This window comes from Pipistrellus kuhlii, unplaced genomic scaffold (assembly GCF_014108245.1).
Source record: "Pipistrellus kuhlii isolate mPipKuh1 unplaced genomic scaffold, mPipKuh1.p scaffold_m20_p_23, whole genome shotgun sequence".
Classification (NCBI taxonomy): Eukaryota; Metazoa; Chordata; class Mammalia; order Chiroptera; family Vespertilionidae; genus Pipistrellus; species Pipistrellus kuhlii.
The window spans coordinates 6,958,444-6,976,577 of record NW_023425522.1 but is presented as its reverse complement, the minus strand read 5'-3'; the positions used below and the strand labels follow the sequence as shown (position 1 = coordinate 6,976,577).

The window sequence follows — 18,134 nt, the reverse complement described above, 5'->3', positions numbered from 1 at the left end:
ATATGCAACTTCCGGTATCCACCGGAAGGGGTCGGGGGAGCATACCCCTCACAGACAGAGGGAGCTGCCGTGTGCATTGCCAACAAGCAAAGAGCAGAAGCCCATTAGAGGGGCGTCTCCTCCCAGGTCTTCTGAGCCCTCAGGACGCTGCCGGGCACGTGAGTTTCCAAAGGGGAGTGAAGAGGTTACCAGCTGTCTGTGGTGGCAAGGCCCTTGTGGGCAGAGGACCTGATAGACTGGCACTGCCCCGACTTCCCCTGGAGGCAAAGTCGGCATCTGCACACGCAGTCTGACACCTTGGTCACCTGGCCAGTTCTCCTCCCTGAGTCCGACCCTCTCCGCTCTCTCCATCGTTCCCGGCCACACTGGGAGCTGTAGCACCCAGCCCAGAGGTGGGCAGACTGGGTTCTCGCTGAGTTTGTCAGGTGAAGGCAGGAACCTGTCCCACCCAGCCTTTGGACCAGGGGATCTGAGCCAACCACCAGCTCCCTGCCCCGCCCACATCCTCCTTCTGGGAAACGAAGCCACGAACAGTAGGACAGGAACAGCAGCAGGACAGCAGCTGAAGAGGACAAGTCCCCTGACCAGCTCCGCCAGCACAGCAGGCCTCTCCGTGCCCAGGCTCCCCTGTCTGTGTCCCCGTCCTGCCTGCATGGACCACTCTGGGTTCTTTTCTCGTATCTGGCTGGCCTGGAACCCGCTAGGATTGAGGGCCAACTCCCTCCCTGCGCACCTGAGTTGGGTGAGGTGAGCTATCAGGCGGCTGCTGGTGCCAGCAGGGCAATACCACCCGGTGGAGCAACAGGCTTGAAGGGCCTCCTTTCCCTCCAGGCCCCTCCCTGGGTTTGGTTCTTAAGATCGCTCGTCAGGTTTCAGACCCCCGGATCCAAAGTCTTGACCTTCCCAATCTTGACCCCAAAGCAGTAAGGGTGCACAGTACCTGTGGGAGGCAGAGGGCTCCTGTGAGTGCCAGGGCTGGCCGGGATCCCAGAACTGCTGGGGCGCTCCCAGGTGGTCTCTGGTGGGAGAAAGAAACAAAGTCGCTTTCAGAATTTCACAAGGTAGACCCTGAGAGGGTGACAGAGCAGAATGGGGCAATCAGAGCTGAAAAAAATAGTCCTGGCCAGTCGCCTTCCTCCGTAAACCCAGGGACCAGGAGCTTGCTTTGGGTGGCCACACCCTTCCCACCTGCCATGACAACAGAATTCTCTTTGCCGGGGACCCTTTCCACAGCTGGGACTAGAAGAAGAAGGCTTTCCAGCTGGGATCCTCTGAAAGGTTCCCCCAGGGTCCTCCCTTTCTCTTCTAGAGGCTGCCCACTCATGGGCCTCCCCTGGTCCTGGAACCCTTGCTGCCAATTGGGCATTCCCCCCAAATGCCATTGTCACATGAAACCACACAGCACAGAGGAAAGAGCCCTGGCCTGGGGGTCTGCACAGGGCATGGTCCTCTGTCAAAGGGGGTGATTCCCGCCCTACGTCTTGTTTGCATTATAATTGCTGGCCAGGCTGGTCTCCCTTCCGGTGGCCAGCTGCTCGGTCCAGCCAGAAGCAAAGCCGTGGCTGCATCTATGTTATCTTCCCCCGAACGCTACTTTGCCCATTTCACCACTACGAACAGGCTTCTGATAAAGTTATCTCGTGACAAAGAATAAAACATTCTTACCATGTGACACTGGGTGCAGTAGAAAACCACTAAGAAGAAATATCACCCGTCGCCCTACCACTCGGAGGCCAGCACAACGCTTTGGAATCTATATGTCGATTTGTTCCTTTGAAACAGAACAGAAGCACACTGCACGCTCTTTTCACGAATAGGCTTTTGTGAGTATCTTTCCAAAGTCAGGTCGTCCAGAGGTCAGGACCTGCTCACAGTCGGGGGTCTAGCCTCCTCTCCTCCACACTGCTGCGTCTGAATCCCAGCTCTGCCTCTCACCACCAGTGCAAGCCTGGCCAAGCTAACGGTCCTGTCAGAGCCTCAGTTTGCTCCTCTGTAAATGAGGCCAATGATGGTCTCTACCCAAGACAGTCCTTGTATTCAGGCCACAGGCCCATATACTAGTGCGCAGCATCCAGTTGTTTGTAAACTTAGCCCAATGACCTTGGCCGGGTTGCCCCATTGGTTGGAGCATTGCCCAATACACCAAAAGGTCACAGGTTCATTCTCTGGTTAGGGTGTGTACGGGAGGCAACCGAAAGATGTTTCTCTCTCCCTCTCCCTTCCTCTCTCTCTAAGTATCCTATATAATAAAAGCCTAATAAGCTAAGTGTTCAGTTGTCCAGTCAGCCATTCAAACCAATCAAAGCATAATATCCTAATATATGCTAAGGGTACTCAACCACTGGCTATGATGTGCACTGACCACCAGAGGGCAGCTGCTGGGTTCTGGCAGATCAGGGCTGAATGAGAGGGCAGGACATGCCCTGGAGCCCTCCCTTAGTCCCTCCCTGGCTGGCCAACCTCCCTGTCCCTCCCCAGCACATACTGTGCTCTGTTGGGGTCCCTTGGTCTGGCCTGCACCCTCTCACAATCCAGGCTGAGGGACCCCCCCCCCCACCCGAGTGCACAAATTTCGTGCTCCAGACCTCTAATATATTGATATTTTAAAAAAAATGATAGTATCATGACCAATAGAATGTAACTGAAGAAAGAGGAGGGAGTTTGCCTTGTCAAAGGCGCTGGAGTGTCTCTGGTGCCAAGAACAGTGTCAGATACAGAGTAGGCCCTCAAATATACTAATAATATATCCATATGTAAAATCACCTAGAAAAAAAAAAGGGTAAAATGCTAATTAGACCAGAAGACCTCCCAACAAAGCTAGGGCTGCAAGGGAAGCCTGGGTTCCAGGTGCCTGCTGGCAGCCAGAGGGAAGCCCCGGTCCCAGGTGCCTGCAGGCAGCCAGAGGGAAGCCAGGGTCCCAGGTGCCGGAAGGAAGCTGGTGCTGGCATCCAGAGGAAGGGAGGCCTACTCTTGCATGAATTTCGTGCAATGGGCCTCTAGCCAATCAATAAAAACATATCGTTGGATGAGGATTCAAAAAGATTAAAAAAAAAAGAAAAGTGAGTCCAATGTATGAATATAACTTTAGTTTTAAAAAAATTCCTAATCCTGAAAATGCAATTGTCTCGAAATTAAAAATAAAAACAAATAAAAAACTCTTTCAATGACTTTTCTCCATCGAGATTCCAAAAAACTGGGCTTTTGCCTCAGCTCTGCTGTGCTGCCCAAGGCAATGCACTCTGCCTCTCTGGTCCTCCAATTCTTAACCCAAAAAGAAGAGGCTGGGATACCTGGTCTTTTAGTCCTCAGTCCTCCTGCCCTGTAGCTTTGATTGGTGATCTTAAAATCTGAAGACCCATGTGCTGACTGGCTCTCAGACACCAAGACTTGGAGACTCCAGCAGGGCTTTCGCAGGGACAATGCAGATGCCTGCAGGATCTGTCCTTGCCCATCCTCGTCTTGGCCGGCTCTGACCAAACACAAAGTCACGGGGAGCCTGGGGCAGGAGTGGGGCCGGGCCAAGTGGACATCTGGAGAGACCACCAGATGTCCACTCTGGCTGTGTGACCTCAGCAGTAGCAGGAAAAGTCACCCCAGATGACCGTACCACCCACAGGGAGGGAGCCACTTCCAGGTCTTTTGCAATAAAAGACTCGCTAATCCATTTACAGCACGCCAGGCCCCTTGACCAAGCCAAAGCAAATCTGCGTGGCAGCTCGGGCCCATGTCACTCTGAACTGAAGCCCTTTTGCATTCTCTGGGGTCCCATTCCCAGGGTTCCAGATGGCCATCCAGACTCCTAACAGAGTCACTGCCATGGAGGTCCCAGAGGCTCTCAGGCACGGTACAGTCAGAATGGAAGAAGTGACTTTCTCTCAGAGACTCCCGTCCAACCCAAGTCACAAGAACGCATTTTTTCCTAAAGGCAACTCCAACTCCATGCAGGCCTCTCCCACAGTCACTAGGGGCGCCCAGCGCACACGCGCGCGCACACACACACACACACACACACACACACACACTGACTGCGGTTCAGACCAGCCCCAGGGAGGCTGCCACTCCAGCCCTCAAGGCCACCAGCCAGAAATGGTCACGTCCCCTCAGCCGGGTGTCATTTTCCTCTCAGTGGCTGCTCCGTGTAGAATAGAACTTTTAAAGAGAAAGTACACCTGAACAGTGGAAAGTGATGTCAATGTCAGACCACAGATGTGCCCCTCTTAAGATAACAACAATAATAACTCTAACAATGAAAAGTGCATTGAGGTAGAAGTTACTCATTTTCCACAGTCACTTCTGGTTTTCGTTTCCCCTCCTCAAGACTGAGTCCTGCTTACACTAGAGGCACTGGCTTCCAATGGGAAAGCCACAACCAGCCCCTGGGCCCAGGACACTGATCATGGTGATTTGCCTTAGGCCCACCTTTGAGCCATGCCTTACTCACCTAATCCCCCCACCCAAAGGCCAGTGGATTCTTGCTCCTGATTGGTCCATTTCCTTGGTCATGGGGTGGCTCTCTGCTGCCCTCAGTGGCTATCAGGTGAAATAACCCTAGGTACCAGCCTAGGGGGGATTCAGCTTTCTGGTATTGGCTGGAACCTGGGATTCCAGTAGTCTCTTCCCCTTTGCCTCTTTTAGACTCCTCTTTCTGGGGTTCTCACCTTCTCTGCTCCCCCACCTCTTGTTTCTTCCTCTTCCTTGTTTGGTGATGACCCCAACCGTGGCTTCTTTACTGGCACCTGTTTTCCTAGATTGATGGTAGCCCCACTGCCCCCTTCTCCAGCCCTGTCCCTCCTCATCTGGAAGCTCGATTTCAGAGCACTGCCATGTCCTCTACCCCAACCGGAAAGGCGAGTCCCAGGAGAACGACAGGAGCCCTGTGTCCTGGTCCAGGGAGGCCAGCCCTCTGAGAATGCCGGGCGCAGGGAGCCGTGGGTGCCATGAGCACCCAGAGGGCCTGCACAGCTGTCCCAGGACACTCAGCACTTCCTTGGTCCTGGCTTTGTAATCACCTTACCATTAGGGGGCTCTGGCTAATTTCTCAGTTAACCCCTTCATAAAGTTAAATGAGAAACTACTACTCCCCGAGCCTCCATCTGTGCCGGGTCCCCCACATCGCCTGTCTCCTTCAGAGGTCACAAAACACTGTGAAATGGGTGCTACAGTGACTGTTTTTTTTTGGAAGAAACTGAGGCCTCAGCAGCAAAAGCAGAGCTGGGACTCAGTCTGACAGCAAAGTCTGCCATGTGAGCCACACCAACACCTCTGAGCTCTGAGCGGGGCTCTGAGTTGGGCTCCGGGAGCTGCGGCCAAACTGGGCTGTTTGAGTCCATACAGCACTCTCTATTGGAGAACCACCAATAAATTAGTATAATTATGTTAATTCAGTATAATATGATATTTATTATAAACCTTAGGAATCTTTACAATGTAAATGATACATTTTAATATAAGTTATATTATTGATTATAACATTATTAATATACTAGAGGCCTGATGCACGAAATTCGTGCAAGAGTAGACCTTCCTTCCCCTGGCTTCCCTCCAGCACCTGGGACCCGGGCTTCTCTCACAGCCCCAGCTTCCTCAGGAGGGCACACACCAATATCTCTTACATCATCGAGGGCTTGACTGGGGCTGGAGGCGCCACTTCCAGGCTGCTCCCTAGCCGCCAGCAGGAGCCAAAGTTTTGCGCACGCGCGCACACACACACACACACTTATTACCTGTCTCAGGAAGGATATCTGGTCTAATTAGCATGTTACACTTCTATTATTATAGATGATTTTACATATGGATACATTATTAGTATATTTGAGGGCCTACTCTGTGTCTGGCACTGTGCTTGGCACTGGAAACACTGCAGGGCCTTTGACAGGGCAAACTCCCTCCTCCTTCTTCAGTTACATTCTAATGGTCATGATATTATTGTACTTTTTAATATCAATATACTAGAGGCCCCATATACAAAATTCATACACTTGGGTGAAGGGGGGGACTTAGTCCAGATTGTGAGAGGGTGCAGGCCAGGATGAGGGTCCCCCACCAGTGCACCATCTGCACTGGGAAGGGATGGGGCGCTTGGCCAGTTAGGGAGGGACCTGGGGAGGGCTCAGGGCATGTCCGGTCCTCTTGCTCAGTCCTGATAGGATGGACCCCAGCAGCACGCTAACCTACCAGTTATAATGTCTGCCCCCTGGTGGTCAGTGCACATCATAGCCAGTGGTTGAGCAGCCTTAGCATATCATTAGCATATTACGCTTTGATTGGCTGAATGGCTGACCGGAACACCAGACACTTAGCATATTAGGCATTACTATATATAGGATAACATTTTTTGATGATAGAACATTTAAAATACTGCCATTGGGGGTGAAGAGAGGAAGTCGTGCCAGGAGACAGGTAATAAGTAGGTAAGACATGTTATGTCTGAAGAGAATAAAGCAGAGAAGGGGTAAGAAGTGTTGTTAGGAAGGGATGTAATTTGGGCCGGTAGCTTCGAAGGCCTCGCTGAGAAAGGCACATTTAGTATTAGCTGTTGCTGCATCACAAATTACCCCAAACTTGACAGCTTAAATCAGCAAGCATTCATTGTCACCCGGGGTTGGTGAGTCAGGACTTGGGAGTGGCTGAGCCTGGTGCTTCTGGCTCAGGCTCTCCCATGAGGCCATTCTCTCTTACATCATCGAGGGCTTGACTGGGGCTGCAGGCGCCACTTCCAGGTGGCTCCTTGGCCACCAGCAGGAGCCAAAGTTGCGTACACACACACACACACACACACACACACACACACAGGGCCGCTGCTTGCCCTGAGAGCTTGAGCTGACAGCATGCAGCCAGGATGTCTTTCTAATCCAGCCTCAGAACTGACTCGCTGTGACGATTCCCCACTTCTGAGGGTCACACAGCCCAACCCTGACAGACGGGGAGGGACCCACACTGGTGTGTGTGGCAGGATACGGAGATTCGGGGGCCGTGTGGGAAGCTGGTGGCTGCACAAATGGAGGAACCATCCACGCACATATCTGAGGGAAGAGAATTCCAGGCCGAGGGAACAGAGATGAAAGGCTCAGAGACAGGCACGTGCCTGCCATCTGCAGACAGCAGCAGGACGGGTGGTGTGGCTGAAGAGGCTGGAAGTAACAGGGGCTGGAATGGGTCGTCAGGACCATGGTTCTCAAAGTGGGGTCCTCCGACCAGCAGCACAGCATCTTCTGGGACATGTCAGACACGCATGTTCTCATCCCTAAAACGATGAGTTCTTGCATCCGAAACTCTAGGGGGGCCCTGTGGCCTGTCTCTATCAGCCCCCCAAGGGATCTGGGTGCTCGCCCAGGTTCGGGAGCCACTGCTCAGGGTCTTCAAGGTCACGGGGAGGACCGGCTCTTATTCAGGGTCGGCCACTGCGAAGAGTGGAGCACAGAAGTGACAGGATCCAGTGGCTGCTGTGCCAGCACCTGCGACTGAGCAGGCTCCGGGACGGAGTGGACGGACACCTGCCTTCAGTACACGTGCCGGGCGCCCAGCCGGTCACCAGTGCATGCCGCCTCTGCCTGGCCAGCCTGTCACTCCTGCAGAGGCCAGATGAGCTTGGGAAGAGGGGGAGGGAGAGGCAGGGCTGGACCGTGTGCCACGAGTGGGGCACGGCCATCTGGGGGCCTTCTCCACGCTGCAGCGGCACTGGCAGCGCTGCCTCCACCAGGGGCTGGGACACTGGATCTGGGGTGTCTCAGACAGGGCTGGGAAAAGGGGTGCCCAGGCAATGACCCCCTCAGCTCTGGAGCCCTAATCCTGTGCTGCTTTCAGACCCTGTGGGCCTGGAGCTGCTTCTTTTTTTTTTAATTATTATATTTTATTGATTTTGTACAGAGAGGAAGGGAGAGAGATAGAGAGCTAGAAACATCGATGAGAGAGAGTCATCGATCAGCTGCCTCTTGCACACCCCCTACTGGGGATATGCCCGCAACCAAGGTACGTGCCCTTGACCGGAATCGAACCCGGGACCCTTCAGTCCCCAAGCCTAAGCTCTATCCATTGAGCCAAACCGGTCTTGGCTGGAGTTGCTTCTTGAATGATCTAATACAGTGGTCGGCAAACTGTGGCTCGCGAACTACATGTGGCTCTTTGGCCCCTTTAGGGTGGCTCTTCCACAAAATACCACGTGCAGGTGTGCATGTATAGTGCGACTGAAACTTCATGGCCAGAAGTCAGTTTTTGGCTCTCAAAAGAAATTTCAGTCGTTGTACTGTTGATATTTGGCTCTGTTGACTAATGAGTTTGCCGACCACTGATCTAGTACCATCAGGAAGGGCAGCTGGACCGAGAGATTCTTCATCCATATCTCCCCCCCCTCCCGCCCCCACAATGGGGCTTCCACTCTGCCCCACCCGTCCACACAGGGCAGACCCTCTGGGAGGGGCAGCAGGGGAGCGCTCAGCCAGCGGGAACACACGGAGGCTCGTCCCAGCGAAGGACTGTGCTCTGCGGGGCCGCCCAGGCCTGGCCACAGCCGGGTGCTGCTGACCTGGGCCGGGACCGCTCTCTCAGGCAGAGAGACTTCCCGGGGCCCAGCTTCTGCAAACACAGACCCAGCCGGGACACTGAGGGTGCCAGTGAGAAATGCACGGCAGAAGTCCAGCCTGGGCAGGGTCAGGAGTTGGGAGGGTTGGGGAGGGGTAGCTAACTCCCCCAATTCCAGGCACACCGCCCTGCAGGCCCGGGGCACGCCCTGAGCAACGACTTCTCCTGCTCCCTTCTCCAAGGAAGAGGGGGCTGGAGACACCAGGAACCCGCTGTCACGGGAGAGGAGAGGGAATGAGAGCTGCCCTTGAATATGCTGAGGCCGCCCAGAGTTCTGAGGAAGAGCCCGGGGCTGGGGCCGCACACACACACACACGTGTGATCCCAGGGCGGCCCCGGATACCACGGCTGTGGGCTCAGCATCCCTTCCCTCCAGGTGATGTGGGGTGACCCACAGAGGCCCGGTGGTGGGATGAGTAGTCAGAGGCAGGGACGGTCTCTGACATACAGTGAGCCCTCCAGACACACGGATGCTGATAAAACCACACCCTCGCCATTCCTCCCTTCTCTGTCTCCCAGCTCCCGACCTGGAGCCCCTCCGGCCCCACCCTCCTCTCTCTGCCTTCACAGGGCCCCCTCCCACAGGGAGGAGGAGGAGGGGCTCCTCGGTGGTGCCAGAATGCCTTCTTAGCATCTCGGAGCTGCAGGGTGTCCCCACTTCTTCCCACGTCACAGCTGCCGAGAGCATCCTCACGCAATCATGTGACCCAGGTGGGGCAGGAGCCTGTGCCCATTGCACAGAGGGGACAGAGGCTGGGGAGACCCTACCCTTTGCTACTGGCCTGAAGCGAGCTCTGGACTGGCCCCAGCCCACACAGAGGGCCTGGGAAGAGCAGGGCCAGGAGCAGTGGGGGGTTGGGGGGCTCTAGTGAGGGGAGGGGACTGCCTGGACTCTCTGAGCCTGTCTCTCAGCCCCTCAATCCCTGACCGACCAACCTCCCGAGAGAGGGTGCACCTGGGCAGACACCCTAGGATCCCTGCACTTGGGGGCAGGGGAAATGGGGTGGACCACAATGTCAGGAAAGGGTGCCTGGTCGCTGAGCCCATCGGTGCTGGTAGCTGATATCAGGACCCCCATCTCAGGGTTAAGGAAGTTGTAAGCAGATGCCAAGAAAGAAAGTCTATTGAAGCCAAAGCTTGGGCACGGGATCTGAAACCGAAGCACAGGTTCCTGGCAGAGCTCCAGTCTCGCTTCCCAAATGTAGTTATTCATCAGGAATGCACGTGTAAAAATACTGAATCCCAGTCCTTGCACTTCAAGATTCTGGTTTAGCAGGTGCTGGGTGGAACCCAGAAGTCAGCATCGTAACCAGCAGTCTCAGTGACTAACCAGATGGTAACATGGTCGTGGAAACCGGCCACAGCCGGGAGGTACTCAGATGGACACAACCCCAGGGCATGGGTCTGAGTCAGGCACAGGCTCAGCCAAGGTGAGAAGCAAGATGCACAGTAGCAAATGGGGGGTGATTCCCCAAATGCCCACCACCTCCACCCCAGCCTTCTCTAACTATCTGGTTCATGTATCGATAAGTCCCCAGAGAATCCCAACTTCAAAATGAGGCTTTGTTATCTGTTTTGGTTCCCTGGGGATTTGCTGATTAGAGTAACTCATCAGAGCCCTTTAGTGTGACTGAGTCCTTAGAGCAGGGGTCTTCAAACTTCTCTCATTATGAGAATCACCTGGCGGAGGTGTTAAAACACAGATTCCTGATAGCACTTCTTATAGTTGGGATCCGGGAATCTGTGTTTTAACAACTCCACCAGGTGATTCTCATAATGAGAGAAGTTTGAAGACCCCTGCCTTAGAGCAAGGGGAATGTCCATATAAGGCCCGTGAAATCGCTGGGTCTGGCCCTGCCAAGGCATTAGGCATTAATTAACTGAGATAATTAAGTGAATGGACGAATATACCAGGCTAATTTTTAAGTTGATAATTGTGTATGGCCTCTAACATATATATATATGATATATGTTATATGTTAGAGGCCTGGTGCACATAATTTGTGCACTGGGGGTGGAGGATCCCTCTGCCTGGCCTGTGCCCTCTCACAGTCCAGGACTCCTTGGGGGATGTTTGCCTGCTGGCTTAGGCCCAACCGCCCCCTAACCTGGCAGTCAGACATCCCTCTCTAGCAATCCAGATTCCCTCGCCCCTTACCACTTGGCTCGCTATTCCTTAGTGGCAGGCCCTTTATTGCTCGACTTGCTCCTGCTTAGTACTGCTAAGCCATAAGCCCAACTTCTGGCTGAGTAGCCACTCCCCCTGTGAGAGCACACTGACCACCAGGGGGCAGTTCCTGCCTTGAACATCTGCCCCTGGTGATCAGTGTGCATCATAGCAACCAGTCATTCTGGTTGTTCTGCCTTAATGATCACTTAGGCTTTTTCTATATTCTATCAGTATTTTATCTATATAATAAAAGCCTAAGTGACCGTCGTAACCAAAACAACTGAACGGACAACCGAACAGGCTGTGTGGGGCGGTCAGGTCGGCAGGGGGGTGAGTGAGGGCTGACCAAACGACTGAGCAGAAGGCTGCATGGGGCAACCAGGCCGGCAGGAGGGGCAGTGAGAGGTGACCAGGTTGGAGGGGGGGGGGGGCAGTTGGTGTTGATCAGGCCTGCAGGGGGGAAGTTGGGGGTCACCAGGCCACAGTTAGGGATGATCAGGCAGGTGAGCAGTTAGGAGCCAGTGGTCCCAGATTGTGAGATGGATGTCCAACTGCCGGTTTAGGGGATCAAGCCTAAACTGGCAGTTGGACATCCCCCGAAGGGTCCTGGATTGGAGAGGGTGCAGGCTGGGCTGAGGGGAGCCCCCATCCCACTGTGTACGAATTTCGTGCACCAGGCCTCTAGTTATGTTATAAATATCCACGTGGCCCTGGGCAGAAGAAAGGCTCCCCTCCCCTGCCTTAGAGCCTTCCCGAGAGCAGGGGAGTGAAGAGGAGAGAAGAGGAAGCACTGCACCAGAGAAGCGTGAAGGGAAAAGGCACCAGAAGGTTCTAGTGAGCAGGCACGGGGAGGCAGGGGAGGAGGAGCTGGAGGGGGAGGAGGCTGCTCCACAGAACCCACCTCCTTCATGAAGCATTAGCTTACATCCCTGAGGGCAAAGGCCTGAGTTAGGACAAGAAAGATGAGTTTTATGCCGTCCTGTCCCCAGGTGTCCGGGGTAGACCGAGCTGACAGGCCAGGGCGACAGGATATTGTCCTGCTGGCGAGACATGGGAGGGTCCCGGGGACTCACAATCCTGTGTGCTCCCCGTCAACACCTTTCAGATGTTCTGAGCCCTAACTGAGCAGGCGCCAGGCTGGGGAGGAGCTGGGGCTCCCACCATCCACCCTGCCCTCAGGGGCTGAGGCTGCCGGGGGGGGGGGGGGGGGGGGGGGGGGGGGGGCCCGGCTGACCCCTTCTCACCTCAGCCGGACACCTGCTTCCAAACCCATCCCTCCTGCAGCTGTGCTAGGAGGATAGGGCCTGCGTCCGGTCCGTGTCTGCCTGTCCCCCAGGCACTGAGTCCAGGAGACGCCCATTAAGTGCTTGATGAATGAAGACTCGTGCAAAGCAGCCGCTAGAACTCTGTCCGGTGACACGGCCCTGGCTGAGTTAACAAATGATTGTGTGAGAGAGCGTGTGTGTGTGTGTGTGTGTGTGTGTGTGTGTGTGCCCGCGGGCTCTCGGTACACCGAGGGAGGCCTAAGTAAATGCATGCACATGGAAAACTCCTGAAACACTGCGCAGCATGTGCTGCTCGTTAATTCTTAAAACTATAAAAACAGAGTTTAAAAAAATCACCATCAGAATTGTAAGACATCATGAAGAATCAGAACTACCCACGATCAGGATCCTTCTCTAAGAACTGTCCAAACCCCAGAGTGCCCACCCCACCCCCATGCAGATCCCCATCCCAGGGGCGTCCCTAACCGGCCACAGCCTTTGGGCCAGCGCACTTTGTACAGAATAGGACGAGGGGTGGGCAGCTCCCACTGTCAGTGACCATTTTCTGCTAAACAGCTGCTGAAGCAAAGAGGCAAGTGTGCAGAGTCAAAACCTAAATAAAAGTCTGGAGCAAACCCAGAAAAGGGGGCATGAGACATCATTAGGCCGGAGATGAGGAGGGAGGATTAGTTCACCACCGTGTTTCCCAGTTCTGAAGCTGGGCTGCTCTGAGACGCCATGTCTTTCTAAAATGGCCTTTTACATAAGCTGTTTGAGGAGGTTCTATTCCCACAGTAAGACAGCCCCTGCCCATCCACATCCCCACACTGCACTGCCCCGTACGCCGCCGACACCAGCCCCGAGGCCGTGAGACCCGCGTCGGGGATGCTCCGTGAGCACGCTGCACCGCGGCCTCTTCACCTGCCCCAGCGGGTCTCCCATGCCCTCAGCATGGAGATCGCACGCTCAGCCGCCCAGAAGCTTCTCTCCCGGGAAGTGGCACTGCCCGCCCAGGCAGCACCTTTCTGCTCTGTTTCCTGAGAAACAGCATCCAGAACTTCAATCGCTCTGCTCTGCTGGTCCATATTTAGAAGGCTTTCCAGTAAAAGGTGTGACTTCCCCTTTAGGAACCATGCTCAGAATCCCTAGGAGTGTTGCTTTTCACAAGACGGAGGAAAGCTGTCAGAGAGAGCCAGGGTTATTTTGGGAAATAGAAATAATAACCATTTCTCGGAGGGACGGCCGCTGAGGCACTTCCAACTGCTGGGCCCCGGGGAAGGCCAGCCAGCTCCCCAGGCACAAAGGGCCCCAGCGGCTCCCCAGGCACAGAGGAGAGCCCACATCATGGACCGACACTGCAAAGAGTGTACAGAAATGCAGGGCACGAGAAGCCATTCCCAAACATCGAGAAATGGCATTCAGCATAGAGGTGACCACACAAAACGGGGAAGAAATAGGCACATTTGGAGCTGAATGAAATAAAATCCCTTGGGAATTGCATGAGCAAAGAGGCCTGAAAGCCTGCTTAGGGAACAGGTGGAAAGCTGCAAACAGAACAGCCTCCCAGGTGGGCTTCAGAGCCCATCAGCGCCACCTAATGGACTGGGAGAGCAGAGCTCAGCCAGAGTTTCTGCTTTCAGGTCTGGGAGCCCTGCGCATCTGCCTTTCTAAGGAGTTCCCAGGTGATGTTGATGCTGCTGTCCGGGAACCCCACTTTGAGAACCACAGGCCTAGAGGAAGACAAGGAAGGGCAGAGTTCTCTGCAACAGTTCACCCTTCCTCCAGGTGTTAAGGGTGGAGCCCTTAAAAAAAAAAGTTTGTTTAAAGGTACAACAATGAAAACAACCCACACATTCCTCCTGACTTCGAAGCGCCTGCTGCTCATGACATTCCCTCCAAACAGGTGGTGCGGCTGGAAACCGCAGTGGATATTTAAGTTGGCCCAAAAGACCTAAAAATACAATAGAAGAGTGAACCTAGCAGGGCAGATGTTCTGAGAGCAAAGAAGAGGTCCCCCCAGGACCACAAGCACTCAGGTTGCCATGGAAGCCTGTTGAGGGTTGAGGGTTCCGCCCCGGCTCTCACGCCGCCAGCTGACACCTGGCAATAAGAGGTCACTTTCAGTGTGCGAGGCTTGAGCCAGCTGGCTGGGGACGTGGAGAACAAAGCACGTGTGCCCCCTGACCCTTTCTGCTCTGTTCCCAAGGCTCTGCCCCGCTGTCCTCCTGCTGCTCCTTTTCTGTCGTGTCCCCACTCCCACCAACACTTATCATATTTATAGTCCAGCAGCAGGAAGCAAGTGAAGAGAGGCCGGAAGAGGCAGGGAAGGAGGGAGGGAGGGAGGGAGGAAAGGGGGTCTCTTAGACTCCCAGCCGGGTGAATCCTACTCGGAGGACAGATCATGTGACCCAGAAGCCCTGGCGCTCCTCACACCATATAAAAACGTTTGCTCGGGGCCCTTGCAGCTTCTGGTTTGTGCATCTCAGCCCTAGAAGAAACCCCGGGATGCAAGGCCACTTCTGTGGAGGAGCAGAGGAGGACCGGGTGCTAGGCTGGGGAAGGGAAAGCAAGAGAGAGCACCCTCTACTTTAGGGGTGTCGAACTCAATCAGAGAAGGGGCCAAAATCTAAAATCCAGCCTAAATCGCGGGCCGAATGGTTTACTGAACAGTCATAAACTGTCATTGTGATGGAAACGCAGCGGAGTGCGGTGATGACAGCGCGGTGCGGGCCACATTGCAAGGCCTGGCGGGACGGATTTGGCCCGAGGGCCTTGTGTTTGACACATGTGCTCTAGTTGAAAGAAATTGTTCTTATCCTCCTTACAAAAGTAGTCCAGATCCCGGGAGAAACCACCCGGAAACACACAGGAGCAAAAGAGAAAACTGAAGTCCTCCCTAATGCCCGGGGCTCAGAAACAGCCACTCCTACAAGCAGCTCCCCCGCTGCACCTGAGTGCCAGGGTGGATCACAGAGCGGAGGGCAGCCCAGCCAGCGGAGATCGGGGGCAGAGACTGGTGGTGGCCACTCCGGTCTGGGCCTTGCTCCGGAAGATACAGAGCTTGAAGGGGCTTTCAAAGCCAGCCCAGCGCCCTCATTTAGAGACCGGGAATCACAGAGGGAGGGACTGACTGAAGAGCAGAGAGGGGGTGTCACCTTGAGCCGCATCCTCTTGGGGACCTGCCAGGAGCCGCACCAGAGGACCTGCCGACCACCTGCTCTGTGAGTCTCTCTTCTGAAGCCCGGATGAAGGCTCTGCACTCCTCCCTTTGGGCACCCCGGAATCCTGGGGCCCAGGCAGCTGTCTGAAGGCAGAGCCCACCCCCATATTCACAGAGACGCTGACAACCAGCTGAGAGGCAGGCCACCCCCCCTTCACACACTGCCCCCCCCCCCCCAGCTGTTGCTGCTGCCACCTGACCCTCAGACCAGGTGCCACAGATGTCAGACTGTGCCTCTCGGGGCATCTAGGGGAACACACACACACACACACACACACACACGCACACACACGTGCGTGGCTTGGCAGTGTCTGAAGAACCACGAGCGGCACGCTGGGCTGGGGCACGGAAGTGTATTGGTTTTCAGGGGATGGCCCCAATACACAACCTGAAACCATGTGTCACTGTCCTGGAAGCCGGGAGTCTGAGACGCGGGTGTCAGTGTTGGCAGGTGGTTCCCGAGGACATGAGGGAGCATCTGTTCCAGGCCTCTCTCTCCTGGCCCTCGTGGCCTTGGCCATTCCTTGGCTCGGAGCCGTTCTCCCGTCTTCACACCGTCTTCCCTCTGCGTCCCATCCCCTCATCTTAACTTCACCTGCCAGGGCCCTCTACCCAAGGCCACAGTCACAGGCCCTGGGGGTCAGGACTGAAACATCCTCCGTGGGAGGGTGCCAGTCCATCCCGTATCAGGAAGCAAAAGACCGGAGCTGGCTGGCGCATTAGGAGGCCGGGATGGACATGGAGCTAACACACAGAGTTGATTGGGGGTAGGAAGGTCTAGATTAGGGGTGTCGAACTCAATCAGAGAAGGGGCCAAAATCTAAAATCCAGCCTAAATCGAGGGCCGAATGGTTTACTGAACAATCATAAACTGTCATTGTGATGGAAATGCAGCGGAGTGCGGTGATGACAGCGCGGTGCGGGCCACATTGCAAGGCCTGGCGGGACGGATTTGGCCCGAGGGCCTTGTGTTTGACACATGTGGTCTAGATAAACAAGAGACAGAGGGATGGGGGGGGGGGGGCGGTTCAGCAGCAGAAGGTTTTGGGTCTGTGGCAGGGGCAGCAGGGAGACCGGCATCAGGGACCAAAGGCATCCAGGGGCCAGATGGCACTGGCAGAGCACCCGGGTACAGACAGGCTGCTTATGAAGATAGTGAAAATGTTCTGTACTGGCTGGTACACCCCCCTTTGCTCCCACCTTCCACGCCAAGAGCCCTCAGTCACCAAGCCCCCCACTCGGTCCCCACAAGGGCCACTCAGGGCTGATGGGGTAGGGCAGGACCCCCTCCAGTCTATGTTCCCACAGTCCGTTCTCCTGCCGGACGCTGAATAACGCCCTCCCCTTTCCCGGGTGACGGGAGCTATTTCTTCTCGGGCTGAGGGTGCCCCTGGGCACCCAGGGAGGCAGCTCCCACAGCTGGCAAGAGGGCAGGAGCTGCATTCAGCAGGAGTGCCCAGGGACCCCGCTGGGGGCAAGGCCCAGCTTAGGATCCGTCCCAGGGCGGCAGGACCTCGCAGGGTGAGGCTCTGTGCCCCGTGCACAGCCCAGCACCCGGCGACCAGGGAGTGGCACGCAGTAAACAGGCGTCCTGCATGACTAACGCCTTGCCCCGTTCATTCGTTCTCCTCCTCCCACGCCTCTCGGAGGAGTACCGCCTCCTCTGGAATCCAACTGGGACCAACCCAACAAGAGAGCTGCTCCCCGCTCACGCTCCTCCTTCAATAATAAAGATCTCAGCCTCAGGAGAGCGAGCCAGCGTTACCCACGGAGGCAAACTCCCAAACGGGGGCGAAGAGCGCGTTGGTGTCAGGACTCCTGGTTTCAGAGGATTTTAGACCCACAGGGCCCTTCAGAGTCGGGCGGGAAGAAAACTGCCTGCAGCTCACAAGGCAAGTCTTGCCTGACAACCCCTCTCCCCTGCAGGGAGCTCTCTGTCTTTGCAGCCCTGCAGCCCTTGTTGCTTGTGAGCCAAGTCACAAGTTCCTTACCCACTCACTCATCGGAATATAATCTACAGACCATTTTGCTAGGAGTTCCACTGACTCCAAGGGACCTAACCCTTTAAACAGCTAACACTGGTTATATCTGCCCCGACACCCTGCCCTGCAGACCCTAACCTCCTGCTGTAGTCTCAGGTTCCCTTGGCTCCTGCCCCACCCCCCAACATACACACAGGCCTTATGCAAGCCCAGGAGGCTAAGCTTCCTGCATTTCAAAGCGTCTTGAATGAGGCAGAGCGAGGGGTGAGTGTGAAGGTCCTTCTGTTGAAGTTGGTGTTTCAGATGTGGACAAGCTTCTCCTGAGACTCTTCATTCTCTTACCTGGTCCCATAACCTCCGATTTTCAAGTGCAACTAGAGGATACCTTTCTGACTGCGTGTCTCACGCCAGTTCTCCCCTGCAATACTTGGTGCACATCCGTGAGGCTCTGTTTGAACACAGGTCAACGTCAATGCCCTCAAGAACTGGACATGTACAATGCACACATGAAGCCCACTGAATATAGGAAAAGTCAGGGTAGTGACAATCCTTTCCGCTCCACTCAGTGTGTCAGGCTTGTTGGTGGGTCCAGTGTGGCCACACCTCATGATTTTCCAGGAGAAGACAAGTATTGGGGCATTTATGAAAAACCTCCCAATATTCCAATGCTGGAAACGGATTGAACATTTTGAAGCACTGACAGGGGATCAAATCCTGACCTCCTGGTTCACAGGTTGATGCTTAACCACTGACCTCCACCTGCTGGGCCACAGGTGTTTTTAAAACAGCAAAAATGCCGAGGTTTAAAAAAAGAACTATTGATTCAAAAGCTTTGAAATTATAAAACCTGTCATAAATCCTATTATATACAGGTAAGAATAAAGAGGAGGAACAACAGTCAGCTCTCCAATCTATGGGTT

General features: G+C 54.9%; 1 protein-coding gene across 5 annotated transcripts in view; it reads right to left on the bottom strand.

Moving 5' to 3' along the window:
* GAS7 (growth arrest specific 7) overlaps nt 1–18,134 on the bottom strand; it is a 194,911-nt gene that overhangs the window by 46,373 nt on the left and 130,404 nt on the right. For all 5 annotated transcript variants that reach the window (XM_036452202.2, XM_036452204.2, XM_045586530.1 and 2 more), the window contains exon 3: nt 941–1,018. In XM_036452202.2, the coding sequence (XP_036308095.1) occupies nt 941–1,018 (78 nt within the window). The remainder of the gene's footprint in view (nt 1–940; nt 1,019–18,134) is intronic.